Below are 12,504 nucleotides of genomic sequence, written 5' to 3'. Positions count from 1 at the left end.
TCCTTGTGTCTTGCAAGTCAGAAATCAGCCAGCTAACTAGAAAATTGGCAAGATACTGCAACCAGCAGTGGCTGAGGCCGGATGACCCTGCGGCCGTGTGCTAGACAAGATGCTCGGTCTCCCTGGTGGCGGCCACCATCCGCTTGCCAACGGCCTGAGTGTGGACAGGTGTGTGCCCACAGGATGCAGAGCCATAGGGCTTGCTGGCATTGCTGGAAACAGTAAGGGACAGGGACAGCTGCATTCCAGGATTTGACCTAGACACGGCCTCACCTCCCTCCGGTCCTGTCCTACAGAAAGCCAGGCTCTGTGCAGCCTGAAGACAGGAGCCTGGGAGGCCACCAGCCTTGAGCCAGGACAGGCCACAGGGGGAGTGGGGCCATCGGGGCTGGTGGCAGTGATGGGGGCCTCTGGAACTCAGTGGGCTGAATGTGTGTGTGTAGGCCTCGGTGTTACCACAGGAGTCAAAGAGGCCTGGAGCCCCCTTACCCAGCTGCCGGAAGCCTGGTGAGGTTCTGCCTGCCCACGACGCTCGGCCTCTCCCAAAGGAAGAGAACAGGGACATATTCTCCCTTCCAGCCTGGAGTGTGCAGGGCTCCTAGGTGTGGTGTGTGGCCTGACACAGGCCAGGGGCCCCCACACGGGGACTTCTCCTGAGAGGAGGCCGCCCAGGTCCACTGGCCCCAGGCCCCTGCTGAGTCCGCGTTTTCTGCTGAGTAAACGGATCGTGGGTTTTTCTGGGTGTGGACTTTCTCCCCGTGGATCTATAATTTCTCAGAAAAGAAGCCGAGACGCCACCTGGAAAATGATCAATTCTTGATAAAGGGAAGATGATGACAGTGGGTCGGCGGCTTCCCACAGCTCTGCACGGGGCCCGCCAGGTGAGGCCGGAGCTGCAGATGGGGTAGGGCCCTGGAGAGCTGCGGTCTCCCCCAGCCCTGGCTCTGCCCCCACCTGCGCCCCTCCCGGCCGCTTCCCTGAACGGCTTTCCCACTGCTGAGGGACTGGTGGGCAGGCCCCGCTGACAGCCAGGGGAGGGGCCTGCAGGGACATGGAGAGGAGGGGCTGCCGTGGCTCAGGCCCTGGTGGAGACAGCGACTGACTGGGAAGTGGTCTGAGCAGGTGGAGGGGAACGAGGGGCCGCTGGAGGCAGGTGGAGACGGAGCCCAGGGGTGGCCTCGGACATGGCTGGGCACACATTCCTGTGGCCTCTCTGCACACAAGCGGTGACTGTGGGGCGGCCCGGCCCTCACCAGAGCCTTGGGGGACAGCAAGGGGCAGGTGAGGCTTGTCTGGGGCACAAGACCTGGCTCCCATGGCCAGGCCACCCCCACACTTTCCCCAAGGATGGTGCAGGGCAAAAGCAAACAGGCGCCTGCAGCCCTGCCAGGCGTTCCTAGAAGAGGCTGGGGGCGGGCCAGTGGGAGAGGTGGGGCGAGCTTGGGCCCTGGACAGCACCATGGGCCTGAAGAACAAATGGCAGCTCCCACCCAGGCTTTAGGGAACCCCCGGGAGGGCGGGTGGACGGCTGGGTGGGGCGCGGGGAAGAGGAGGCAGCCCCTGAGGCCCACATGGCTGGCTGCTCAGGCCAGGGGTGGGGTCAAGACCCCAGGAGCTGCCCAAGGGGCACCCTGCCCGCAACAGAAGCTGGTAAAGTCCTGGGCTCCCCAAACCTGCCTCGAGCCCCAGCCTCTCCCAGGTTGCTGCAAGTGGTCCCCACCCCGACCTCACTGCCCAGCCCTCCCCCGTCAGACCTGCATGGGGCCCGGGCACTGGCCATCAACCCCCAGGGCCACATCACGGCCCACCTCGGACCCTGACGGAAGCTCCCTCACCCCTGCGCTGTCTGCACCCCAGGGCTCCGGGCCGACACCGGCTGCCCGGCACGAGGGGGTTAACAGAGCCAGGGCCAGCTGGGTTGGGTCAGCCAGGTGACAGGCGCGGGCTGTCCCGCAGTGGGGAAATCCAGAGGGCAGGGGTGGCCGGCACAGCAGACGTACCCTCCCTTGCTGCCTGCCTGCAGCCTGCCCTGCACGCGGGATGGCCCTGAGGAAAGGTGAGGCCCCCCAGCGCCCCACCACCTGCTCTGGGGGTGGCCAGTCCGTGACCCTGAACCCACTGGGGAGAGGCCAGGGGTGACCCCCAGAAAGTCCCCCCCCAGGGACTGGGGAACCCACAGTCGGAAATGCATCTGCTGGGGTTGGCAGGGAGATGCAGCTGTGCCTGGCACCAGAGGGTCTGTGTCCTGTCCTTCACCCTAAGGGCACTGGCGGCAGCACAGGGGAGGAGGACCAGGCACAGGCTGGAGCCTTCAGCCCCCAGAACGGCAACGGGAGGTGCCCCTCGGCCTGCGTCGTGGCCCAACCCAGGCAGGAGATGTTGGCTCACACCCCACTGTTTCTGTGGGGTGACCCCTTGTGGCTTCGGCCACCCCCAACCCATCATGGCAGAAGGGCAGTCAGGGGGACCCCACCTCGCTGTCCCTGCCAGCATCCCAGCCATTCCATACCCTCTGAGGATGGGGGGGCGGTACAGGGGAGGTTTTGGGTCATCACTGCTTGGGAGGCTGCTGGCCGGGTCTGTGAGGCCTGTGGCCCCTTGTCCTGAAAGGCAATGTGAGCCTCGGTGAGCGACGGTCCGGGGTTCCTACCTGTCCCCCAACAGCGGTGCCCCGGTCCCCCCCAGAGCACCCAAGACCTGGACGCAGGCAGGTGAGACCCCGCTGAGGGGACCTAACTGGGGCAGGAGGTGCCCAGCTCCCTGTCCAGTCTCTGAGGGCAGTGAGCGAGTGCCCACCCAGACCTGCTCCAGAATGTTCGGAAAATGGCCGGACCTTGGCCAATGGCTCAGTTCCCTCCCCTTCCTCTAGGCCAACGTGGCAGCCTGGCCTGGCTCAAGTGCCTGCCTTGGGGGTGCGGCTGCCACATGCCAGACAGCCCGAGACCCAGCCTGGCCGAGCCCACGTGGCCTGCGCAGAGCTAGAGAGCCAAGCCCTCAGCGTCTGTGCAGCGGGGCGGGGCGGCCACTCCTCTGTCCCATGGGGTGGGGAGCGCAGCGTCAGCTTTTGGGCCAGAGGAGCTGTGGGGCTCACCGGCTTCTTCGCATCTCAGCGGATGACCTCGAGCCTCAGTTCACACCTGAGCACTGCTTCCGGCTGTGCTGGTATCAGGCTCACTCGGGCAGAGCCCTCCTCGGGCCGCCTCCCCAAGCCTCTCCCCCTGCAGGAGGCCTGGCCCTGGTGCTGCTGCTGCTGTCCTGGGTGGCACTGGGCCCCCGCAGCCTGGAGGGAGCAGAGCCCGGAACGCTGGGGGAAGCCGAGGGCCCAGCGTGCCCGGCCACCTGTGCCTGCAGCTACGATGAGGCGGCGGATGAGCTCAGCGTCTTCTGCAGCTCCAGGAACCTCACGCGCCTGCCTGACGGGATCCCAGGCGGCACCCAAGCCCTGTGGTTGGACAGCAACAACCTCTCGTCCATTCCCCCGGCGGCTTTCCGGAACCTCTCCAGCCTGGCCTTCCTCAACTTGCAGGGTGGCCAGCTGGGCAGCCTGGAGCCGCAGGCACTGCTGGGCCTGGAGAACCTGTGCCACCTGCACTTGGAGCGGAACCAGCTGCGCAGCCTGGCGGTCGGCACCTTTGCGCACACACCTGCGCTGGCCTCACTGGGCCTCGGCAACAACCGCCTGAGCAGGCTGGAGGACGGGCTCTTTGAGGGCCTCGGTAACCTCTGGGACCTCAACCTTGGCTGGAATAGCCTGGCCGTGCTCCCCGACGCGGCGTTCCGTGGTCTGGGCGGCCTGCGCGAGCTGGTGCTGGCGGGCAACAGGCTGGCCTACCTGCAGCCCGCACTGTTCAGCGGCCTGGCTGAGCTCCGAGAGCTGGACCTGAGCAGGAACGCGCTGCGGGCCATCAAGGCCAACGTGTTCGCGCAGCTGCCCCGGCTCCAGAAGCTCTACCTGGACCGCAACCTCATCGCTGCGGTGGCCCCGGGCGCCTTCCTGGGCCTGAAAGCGCTGCGATGGCTGGACCTGTCCCACAACCGCGTGGCTGGCCTCCTGGAGGACACGTTCCCTGGCTTGCTGGGCCTGCGTGTGCTGCGGCTGTCCCACAACGCCATTGCCAGCCTGCGGCCCCGCACCTTCGAGGACCTACACTTTCTGGAGGAGCTGCAGTTGGGCCACAACCGCATCCGGCAGCTGGCCGAGCGCAGCTTTGAGGGCCTGGGGCAACTTGAGGTGCTCACGCTGGACCACAACCAGCTCCAGGAGGTCAAGGTGGGCGCCTTCCTCGGCCTCACCAACGTGGCAGTCATGAACCTCTCTGGGAACTGTCTCCGGAACCTTCCGGAGCAGGTGTTCCAGGGACTGGGCAAGCTGCACAGCCTGCACCTGGAGGGCAGCTGCCTGGGCCGCATCCGCCCGCACACCTTTGCCGGCCTCTCGGGGCTCCGCCGGCTCTTCCTCAAGGACAACAGCCTCGTGGGCATTGAGGAGCAGAGCCTGTGGGGGTTGGTGGAGCTGCTGGAGCTCGACCTGACCTCCAACCAGCTCACGCACCTGCCCCACCAGCTCTTCCAGGGCCTGGGCAAGCTGGAGTACCTGCTGCTCTCCCACAACCGCCTGGCGGAGCTGCCGGCGGATGCCCTGGGCCCCCTGCAGCGGGCCTTCTGGCTGGACGTCTCGCACAACCGCCTGGAGGCGTTGCCCGGCAGCCTCTTGGCACCGCTGGGGCGGCTGCGTTACCTCAACCTCAGGAACAACTCACTGCGGACCTTCACGCCGCAGCCCCCTGGCCTGGAGCGCCTGTGGCTGGAGGGCAACCCCTGGGACTGCAGCTGCCCCCTCAAGGCGCTGCGGGACTTTGCCCTGCAGAACCCCAGTGCCGTGCCCCGCTTCGTCCAGGCCATCTGTGAGGGGGACGACTGCCAACCCCCCGTGTACACCTACAACAACATCACCTGTGCCAGCCCGCCCGAGGTCACGGGGCTCGACCTGCGGGACCTCAGCGAGGCCCACTTCGCTCCCTGCTGACCAGGGCCCCGGACTCGGGCCCCCGCCTGGCTCACCCTGTGCTGGGGACAGGTCCTCAGTGTCCTCAGGGGCCTGGCAGGCACGCAGCCCCGCGCTGTTCACTTGCGGAGACACAAGAGCCTGACTGGGGTGGAAGGCATGGCGGCCCCCAGCTGTCGTCAATTAAAGGCAAAGGCAATTGAATCTAACAGGCACGGTGCGTGACTGCGAGCGTGAAACCAGGGAAGGGGGCTGGGTGCACGGCGCACAGCTGTGGTCTCAGAGCTTTGGGAGGCCGAGGTGGGCGGATCACTTGAGCCCAGGAATTCAAGAGACCGGCCTGGGCAACACAAGAGAGACCCAATCTCTAAAAAAAAAAAAAAAAAAAATTAGCCCAGCATGGTGGCCCATGCCTGTGATCTTAGGGAGGTTGAGGCAGGAGGATCACTGGAGCCCGGGAGGTAGAGGCTGCCGTGAGCCGAGATTGTGCCACCGCATTCCAGCCTGGGAGGCAAAGCAAGACCCTGTCTCAAAAAAAACCACCTGGCTTGGTGGGGGGGACGACGGCGTTGCCTGGGGTGCGCCTTGGTCTCCTCACCTCTGTCCTACCCGGCTCAGCCACGCCCAGGGTCCCCGTCTGGATCCTGCCCTGCCACCGCCCTGGCCAACTGCCCCACACCTGTGTCTTCCTGGTCCCTGCGGCTGCCCCTCGGGCTCCCTGCAGGACGTCCCCCAGGAATGATGGCACCAACTAAAATCCCCGGGAGCTCTGCATATCACCCTTCTCTTCGAGGCATCGCCCTGAGGACCAGGCAGTGTCCCGAGGGGTGTGGTCCAGGCAGCCAGGGTGAGGCTGAGGTGGGGTGAGGAGTGAGCCCCAGGCAGGCCGTCAGTCTAGCGTGGGAAGCTGCACCCCCTGCAGATGCCCCCGGCATTGGTCTCTGCCCCCTCAGGGCACTGGCATTGTTGGCCCAGGTGCACCTGGCATCCTCCCACCCGCCCAGGGACTGCCCAGGTTGGTTCCCAACCCCCACCTCCAAGGTCCTCCTCTGCTGAAGGCTGAGCTCTTCCTTTGGGAAAAACAACGCGTCCTGCTTTCTGGAACGGCTCTCCTTTCAGGTCTCACTGAGAAGAGGTGCAGGAAGCCCCCGGGATCGGAGCTCCCTTCTCAATCCGACTTCTGGTCTCAGTCCCAGCAGGGGTCCCGCAGTGTCCCAGGGAGGCCATTTTTCCACAGCAAAGGGCCCCGCTCTCAGGTTCATCACAAAATCTCCCCAAATTCCCACCAAATTTGATGCAAACGCATCAGCACCTGTACCCAGGCGCTTGTTGACAACGAAGCTAACGAACCTGCCGGTCCAGCCCAGCCCAGGAACTTACAGAAGCAGGTGCTATCTGACCCCGAAGGACCGAAGACTCTAGAAACATCAAACTCGTCATCACAGCAGCAGACACGTTTAATGGTAGGTTCCTCTACAGTTTCAAGACAGGCCTGAGGTCAGTTCGTCCCCTTAGGGAGCCCTCCCCCAGCCTCACGCAGATGACAGTGACCCCAGGGTGCTGGTGGCCCGGGGTCACCTGAGGACTGCAGAAGTCCTGCGCTCTGCTGACCGTGTGGACACGCGGCTGCCAGGGGCACAGGTGGGAAACGTGGATGGGAGGAGAGTCCAGGCCGCCCCTGTCTCACAGCTGCAGGGCACCCAGGCCACAGCACCAGGGCCCGAGCTGTCCTCTCAGCCACAGGCCAACCAGGCAGAGCTGCTGGTGCCTGCTACATCCCTGCGGCAGGGTTGGTCAGGGAGCCGCTCTCCCGTTGATGCCGCCTGGGCCTGCCCCTGCAGGTCCCAGGAACTGAGCCCTCTCCATTTCTCTGAGAGGCTGGAGCAGAGCCCTCGGTGGCTCTGGAAGGCAGCTTCGAGGCGGCCTTAGTCAGGGGAGGCATGCGGGCGTCGCGTCCAGAATCTTCTGCGCTATGGAGATGAGTGCGGTGAAGGTGGGGCTCCCAGGGAACTCCCGGATGAAGTCGTGGCCCTCCTCCAGGCTCCTCATGAGCTCGGGGTCCAAGGGCACAGAGCCTGCAGGGCACAGTGGAGGTGGTGGCGCTGTGTCTGCACCTCCCGCTCCCAGCATGGGCTCAGCTGGCCAAAAGCGGAGGCACCGGAACCACCTGCGCCTGTAGAGGGCCTTGAGAAGGGCGCGGGTGGATGAGGTCGCAGTGGTGCGGCGTGTGGCCCGAGGAGAGAGGAAGAAACAGCTCCCAGCCCCTCCTCTCCCTCGGGCACTGGGGGCACGGAAGTCAAACCCACCCAGGACAGAGACAGAATGGGAGGCCGGGACCCCAGCACCAGCGTGAAACGCTCACCTAAGAAGGGCACCCCGGCGAGCCGGGCCAGCTCCTCCCCGCCGCCCCTGGAGAAGACGCTGGTGCACTCCTAGGAGATGGCGGTGAGCCCAGCGCCACCCAAGGCCCCGCCTCGGCCTACCTGCCACCCCCACGGGTCAGGCGCTGCCTCGGTCCCCTGCCACCCCGGGACTCACTTTGCAGTGTGGGCAGGTGAAGCCACTCATATTCTCCACGACCCCCATCACCCGCAAGCCCGTCTTCCTGCAGAAGGTCAGCTCGCGCCTCACGTCCCCCACGGACACCGCCTGAGGGGCAGGAGCCAAGGCTGTGGTCTGCTTGGCTCGGCCAGGCGCACAGGCAGGGAGACCCGCCCAGCCCACTGGGAAGCAGCCCCCAGGGACTTGGGGAGGTGCCGCAGCGGTACCTGGGGTGTGGTGACCACGAGGGCCCCCAGGGGTTGGTAGGCGCGCAGGGCTTCTATGGCAGCCATGTGCTCGTCGGAGGTCCCCGGGGGCGTGTCCACCACCAGGTAGTCCAGCTCCCCCCAGGCCACATCGGACACAAACTGCTTTATCAGCGCTGCAAAGACGGGACAGATGGGGACGTCAGGGCAGGGCAGGTCTGCACACGTGGCCCTGTGCCACTAAGGACCAGCCAGGTCAGGCCGAGGAGCTGCAGTCCATCACGTGTCACTTGCCACCAGCCTCCATCACAGGCTCTCGGGAGGCCCTGGAGCGATGCAGGAGCCGGCCAGACCCTGACCAGGAGTGCAAAGATGGGGCCAGGGCTGTCTACAGCGTCCCTTTCTCCAGCATCCAGCCCCTGCCCGCAGAGCCCCCCCGACTCCCCAAGGCCCCAAATCAGAACACGGAGCCAGGACCCTCCAGGGGTCTGTAGCCACACATGGGAGCACCCAGATTCTTCGTGGTGGATGCCCACCTGGTGTACCCAGAGCCTGCGCCTCACTCCCACCAGCCTCTCCCTGCCTTTGGGGGCGTCTAATGCCACCTGCTCCAGAGGCACCAGAACCCCCTCAGCTCTGCCTGACGACCTGCCCCACGGGGGCCCAAGGTCCCTGCATGCTGTGGCCAGGGTCTCAGCAGACCCCGCTCCCTCTGACCGGGAATGGGGGTCGGCTGTGTGGCAGCACAGACCCAACTCGAGACACCCCCAGCCAGAGCCCTGGGCCTGGTCGCGGGTGTCCTGTGCAGGTCCCAGGCACAGGCCTGACTGCTGGAGGGGGCATTTCCACGGGAGAGGACGGCGCTGACGCTAACACCTTCGTCAGGACAGCGGACAGGCCGCCCAGCCGTTACCGTTCTTCTTCGGGCCCCTCCACACCACGGCCTCATCCGGCTTCTCCAGCAGGAAGCCCACGGACATGAGCGAGATGCTCTGCTCCCGGTCCAGGAAGACGGGCGCCCAGCCGCGGTCACACTGGTGCACGGCCTTCCCCTGTGCCCCAAACATGCGGGGGATGCTGGGGCCACACAGGTCCACGTCCAGGATCCCCACCTACAAGGAGGGGCACAGCCTAGGCCAGGGGCACTGCCAGGCCTCTGCCGGGATGCAGGTGGCTGCCCGGGGCTCCGCCCAGTGAGGGGCAGGGCGCTCACCTTCTTGCCTGCATGGCGCAGGGCCAGGGCCAGCTCTGTGGAGATGGTGCTTTTCCCAACGCCCCCCTTTCCTGAGAGGACCAGGATGATGTGCCTGATGCCCGCCAGGTTTCCAGGCTCTGGTGAGAAACATGACAGAGGTCAGGGCTCCTGGTACCCACTGTGCCCACACACGGGGTCACCCACCACCTCCTGCACCCACATTCTGAGCGGGGCAGTGGTGAATCGCCAGACCCAGAGGCAGCCCCTGCCTGGCTTCGCCCTGATGTAAAGACCTCCAGGCAGGTCCCCTGCAGCCCCAGACCCAGAGGGGTCCCTCTAAGACTATGGCACTCCTTGCACCCGCCTGAGGCTGTGCTGCTCAAAGCGGAAACTGCCCAACTCTCCTCTCGGTGCATGCAAGGGTGCGTGCGCTCCTTCATGCGCAGACGTGTGCAAGCTCGCACACGTGAGTGTCATGATCATGAGACTGCCAGCCCCCTGCTAATTCTAACGGAAACCAAATAGACTCCACCCTTTCCTCAAGCCATGCACCCCGGGCTCGGCAGAGGCAGCAGAGGCTGCCCTGGGCCTCCAGTTCTCAGGAGGGATGCTGGCAGCTGAGGGCCCAGGGTGGCAACAACCACGCGTTGCACACCGGCGTCCCTGGCTCTCGGCTCTTGCAATGTGCAGTAGGTGAGGGCAGCTGGCTGCTCCCCGCACAGCCCCAGCTCCTCTTCCTTCCAGGGTCCCATCCTGTCCCTGCCACGCGATGGCAGACACCTCGGCAAAACCCCTGCCTTCTCACCCCAGCGCCACCGCTGAGGTCACGCCCCTTGTCTCCAGCAAGCTGCTCCATTGCTGACAGGTCCTTGGAAAATGCATGTGAGGGGCTCAAGACACGACGCGGAAAAACCACCCCGTCCTGATCCGCCTCTCAAGGTTAGGTTCAAAGGCCCCAAGTCCAAAGCCTCCTGGGAGAACCTGGCACGCAGGCAGGTCCTCGGACCTACAGAGGCTGCCTGAGGTCTCCTCCGGGGACACAGAAAAGCCAGCCCCAGCCCCACACTCCTGCAAACACAAAGCCCCGAGACCACAGCCTCGCGGTCACCCCTGAGGCAATAAAAGGGATTCTGACTTAAATCCCTGCAACACCAAGAGGTGCTGGAAGTGACCTGTGCAGAGAGGGAGTGGGCACTTCTGTCAGGTCTGGGTCCTGACTGCCACACTGCCATCGGTGCTGGCGCCAGCGGCAGGGTTAACCCCCAGGGGCTTTCCTTGTTGGCAGAGGTGGGAACTGTGCCTGTCTGGTGGGTTGGGCTGAGCACCATGGTGAACGCAGGGACTAGTGTCAGGGAACGGGGACAGCAACCCTGAAGGTTCCCCTAAGAACGTTTCACTTCTCAGCAAACTGAGGCAGCTCCTAAGCCTGTTCTCAGCAAAGTACAGTCAGCGTGAGCCTGCCGGGTGGCACGGCTGTGCTGGAAGCACAGGACGGAGGCTGAGCACCATCTCCTTGCCCAATCTAGGCCTTCTGAATTTTTACGTGCATATTTTCCCCATTTAAAGCAAGCTTGGGGCCGGGTGCGGTGGCTCACGTCTGTAATCCCAGCACTTTGGGATGCTGAGGCAGGGGGATCACGAGGTCAGGAGATGGAGACCATCCTGGCCAACATGGCGAAACCCCGTCTCTACTAAAAATACAAAAAAATTAGCCAGGCAGGGTGGCGCGTGCCTGCTATCCCAGCTATTTGGGAGGCTGAGGCAGAAGAATTGCTTGAATCTGGGAGGTGGAGGTTGCAGTGAGCCGTCATCGAGATTGTGCCACTGCCCTCCAGCCTGGGTAACAGAGCCAGTCTCCGTCTCCCCGCAACAAAATAAAAGCTTGGACTAGGCGCAGTGGCTCACGCCTGTAATCCCAGCACTCTGAGAGGCCAAAGTGGAAGGATCACTTCAGCCCAGGAGTTCCAGACCACTCTCAACAACGCATTAAGACCCCATGTCTACACATTAAAAAATGAACCAGGCGGGGTGGTGCATCCTGTGGTCCCAGGTACTCAGGAGGCTGAGGTCGGAGGGTCGCTTGAGCCCAGGAGGTCAAGGCTGCGGTGAGTTATGATCGCGCCACTGCACTCCAGCCTTAGCAAGAGTAAGACCCTGTCTCAAAAAAGAAAAAAAAAAAAGCTTCTACCAATCTCAGTAATATCCTTACTTTGTAGTAAATCCGTCCTGATAATAAGGACAGGCTTTTCCAGGCTTCTCCACTGGAATAAGACTCCAGCCCTGGATTTCTAATCTGTCAGAGTTGTGCTACAAGACCGTGCTGTCGGAGGAATGTTTTCTTTTTGGTACCGGACTCCAGCTCTCTTGGAAGAGAAATGCGGCTCCCACTACTCAGGAGGGCCCGCGGCGCTGACCTGGCGAACGCATCTTCCGCACTGGTGTGAATTCCGTCCCGCGCAACTTTCACTTTTCTGAACTTAGAGCGCCACTTCCACAAATAACTAAAAACAGGTGATGCAAGCGTCCGTCTTACTTTCATGACTACGCGCGTGTGACCTATTTAAAGACAGGGTCTCGCTCCTGCCCGGGCTGCGGTGCAGCTGCGACCGCGGCCGCGACCTCCAGGGTAGCGGGGCCCACAGGCGCCACCGCGCCCGCCTACAACGCGGTGCTCAACAAAGTTTCCTTTAAAATCTCCCCCAGCTCCACGACTCAGGCCCTCCGAGGTCAAGGACCTTCCGCATCGAATCCAGGGCACGCGGAAAACGACCGTGTTTAGAAAACGCCCGCGCCGCGGCTTCTGGCCTGACCCAGCCATGCTGGCCGGTGATGGTCGCACCGGAGGCGCGCGACGCAGCCAGGCCGCCCTGGGATGGGGTGCGGCGGGGCTCCAGGCGAGGCCCTGTCCCGGCTCCGCTCCCTGGCCCGCCACTCACCGGCTGCCGCCTCCATCCCGCCGCCGCCAGGAGCTCGCGGCCGCCCTGCGCTTCCGCCCGCGGGCCGTCAGCCTCCCATATGGAGCGAAGGGCCTTCCAGCCAATGGGCAGTGCGTGCCCACCCCTGGCTCCTCTTGATAGGTCTAGTCCTGCTCTCTCAGCCAATCAGATCGCCGGAGGAGCTCCCTAACCGGTCCCGCAGATTCCGGCGCAGATGACGACGCGGGCACGGACCTACTTTCGTGTCAACGCGGCCTGCGCGACCGCCTCACCCCGGGCCCAATGGGCTCGCGGGCTTTGTCTCCAATCGCTTGCGAACTGGCCAATAGGAACGTTGGATTAGGATTGACAGTTCTCGAAACCTCTCGGCAATAGCTTTGTCTCCCGACTCCCGCCTCCCCCCTGGATGCTCCGAGACAGGTGTGCCCGCCCCTCGCCCCCGGAGCCAATGGGTGCAGGGGGCGGGGATTGTTTACGTCTCGCGCCCGGGCGGAAAGTGGGTCAGGGCCCGGCCAGCGGAGCGCGCTGCGGGGCTGCAGGTGAGCTGCGGGTCGCGGGCCGCGGTCCCGGGCTCGGGGCGGGGGGGCCGGCCCCTCCGGCGCGGGGGGGGGGGGGGGGGGC

General features: G+C 64.5%; 3 protein-coding genes across 9 annotated transcripts in view; 2 read left to right on the top strand and 1 right to left on the bottom strand.

Moving 5' to 3' along the window:
* Nucleotides 1-1,037: 1,037 nt before the first annotated feature.
* Nucleotides 1,038-5,267, top strand: IGFALS (insulin like growth factor binding protein acid labile subunit). Of its 3 annotated transcripts, none has more exons than XM_017858353.1 (2): nucleotides 1,038-1,281; nucleotides 3,225-5,267. In XM_017858353.1, the coding sequence occupies exons 1-2, from the start codon at nucleotides 1,185-1,187 to the stop codon at nucleotides 5,024-5,026; spliced, it is 1,899 nt and encodes a 632-aa protein (XP_017713842.1). In that variant the 5' UTR covers nucleotides 1,038-1,184; the 3' UTR covers nucleotides 5,027-5,267. The 3 variants fall into 3 exon arrangements, with proteins under 3 accessions (XP_017713842.1, XP_017713841.1, XP_017713843.1); XM_017858352.1 differs by lacking the exon at nucleotides 1,038-1,281 and adding an exon at nucleotides 1,910-2,056 and having other exon boundaries at nucleotides 2,263-5,267; XM_017858354.1 differs by lacking the exon at nucleotides 1,038-1,281 and adding an exon at nucleotides 1,916-2,056 and having other exon boundaries at nucleotides 3,225-5,265.
* Nucleotides 5,268-6,440: 1,173 nt separating this feature from the next.
* Nucleotides 6,441-11,994, bottom strand: NUBP2 (NUBP iron-sulfur cluster assembly factor 2, cytosolic). Of its 3 annotated transcripts, XM_017858339.1 has the most exons (8): nucleotides 11,884-11,950; nucleotides 11,157-11,448; nucleotides 8,966-9,084; nucleotides 8,666-8,864; nucleotides 7,774-7,928; nucleotides 7,544-7,654; nucleotides 7,368-7,437; nucleotides 6,441-7,080 (listed from the first exon to the last, which is right to left on the bottom strand). In XM_017858339.1, the coding sequence occupies exons 4-8, from the start codon at nucleotides 8,817-8,819 to the stop codon at nucleotides 6,935-6,937; spliced, it is 636 nt and encodes a 211-aa protein (XP_017713828.1). In that variant the 5' UTR covers nucleotides 8,820-8,864; nucleotides 8,966-9,084; nucleotides 11,157-11,448; nucleotides 11,884-11,950; the 3' UTR covers nucleotides 6,441-6,934. The 3 variants fall into 3 exon arrangements, with proteins under 3 accessions (XP_017713828.1, XP_017713827.1, XP_017713826.1); XM_017858338.1 differs by lacking the exon at nucleotides 11,157-11,448 and having other exon boundaries at nucleotides 8,666-8,883; nucleotides 11,884-11,994; XM_017858337.1 differs by lacking the exon at nucleotides 11,157-11,448 and having other exon boundaries at nucleotides 11,884-11,994.
* A 121-nt stretch (nucleotides 11,995-12,115) lies between these two features.
* SPSB3 (splA/ryanodine receptor domain and SOCS box containing 3) overlaps nucleotides 12,116-12,504 on the top strand; it is a 6,567-nt gene continuing 6,178 nt past the window's right edge. For 2 of the 3 annotated variants that reach the window (XM_017858332.1, XM_017858330.1), the window contains exon 1: nucleotides 12,116-12,422. The gene's annotated coding sequence lies outside the window, so the exon portion shown is untranslated. The remainder of the gene's footprint in view (nucleotides 12,423-12,504) is intronic. The other variant, XM_017858333.1, reaches the window with a different exon arrangement.

Source organism: Rhinopithecus bieti, unplaced genomic scaffold, assembly GCF_001698545.2.
Source record: "Rhinopithecus bieti isolate Rb0 unplaced genomic scaffold, ASM169854v2 scaffold_47707, whole genome shotgun sequence".
NCBI lineage: Eukaryota > Metazoa > Chordata > Mammalia > Primates > Cercopithecidae > Rhinopithecus > Rhinopithecus bieti.
Note: the sequence above shows the minus strand (reverse complement) of the source record. Positions and strands in the feature narration are given on the sequence as shown.

Excerpts from the sequence above, each read along its gene's own strand:
- IGFALS (XM_017858352.1), top strand. The coding sequence starts at position 3,038 with ATGGGGTGGGGAGCGCAGCGTCAGCTTTTGGGCCAGAGGAGCTGTGGG.
- NUBP2 (XM_017858337.1), bottom strand. Across the intron at positions 7,438-7,543 it reads TCACCTGCCCACACTGCAAA|GAGTGCACCAGCGTCTTCTC; the intron begins GTGAGTCCCGGG and ends GCCATCTCCTAG. Across the intron at positions 7,081-7,367 it reads CGCCGGGGTGCCCTTCTTAG|GCTCTGTGCCCTTGGACCCC; the intron begins GTGAGCGTTTCA and ends TGTGCCCTGCAG.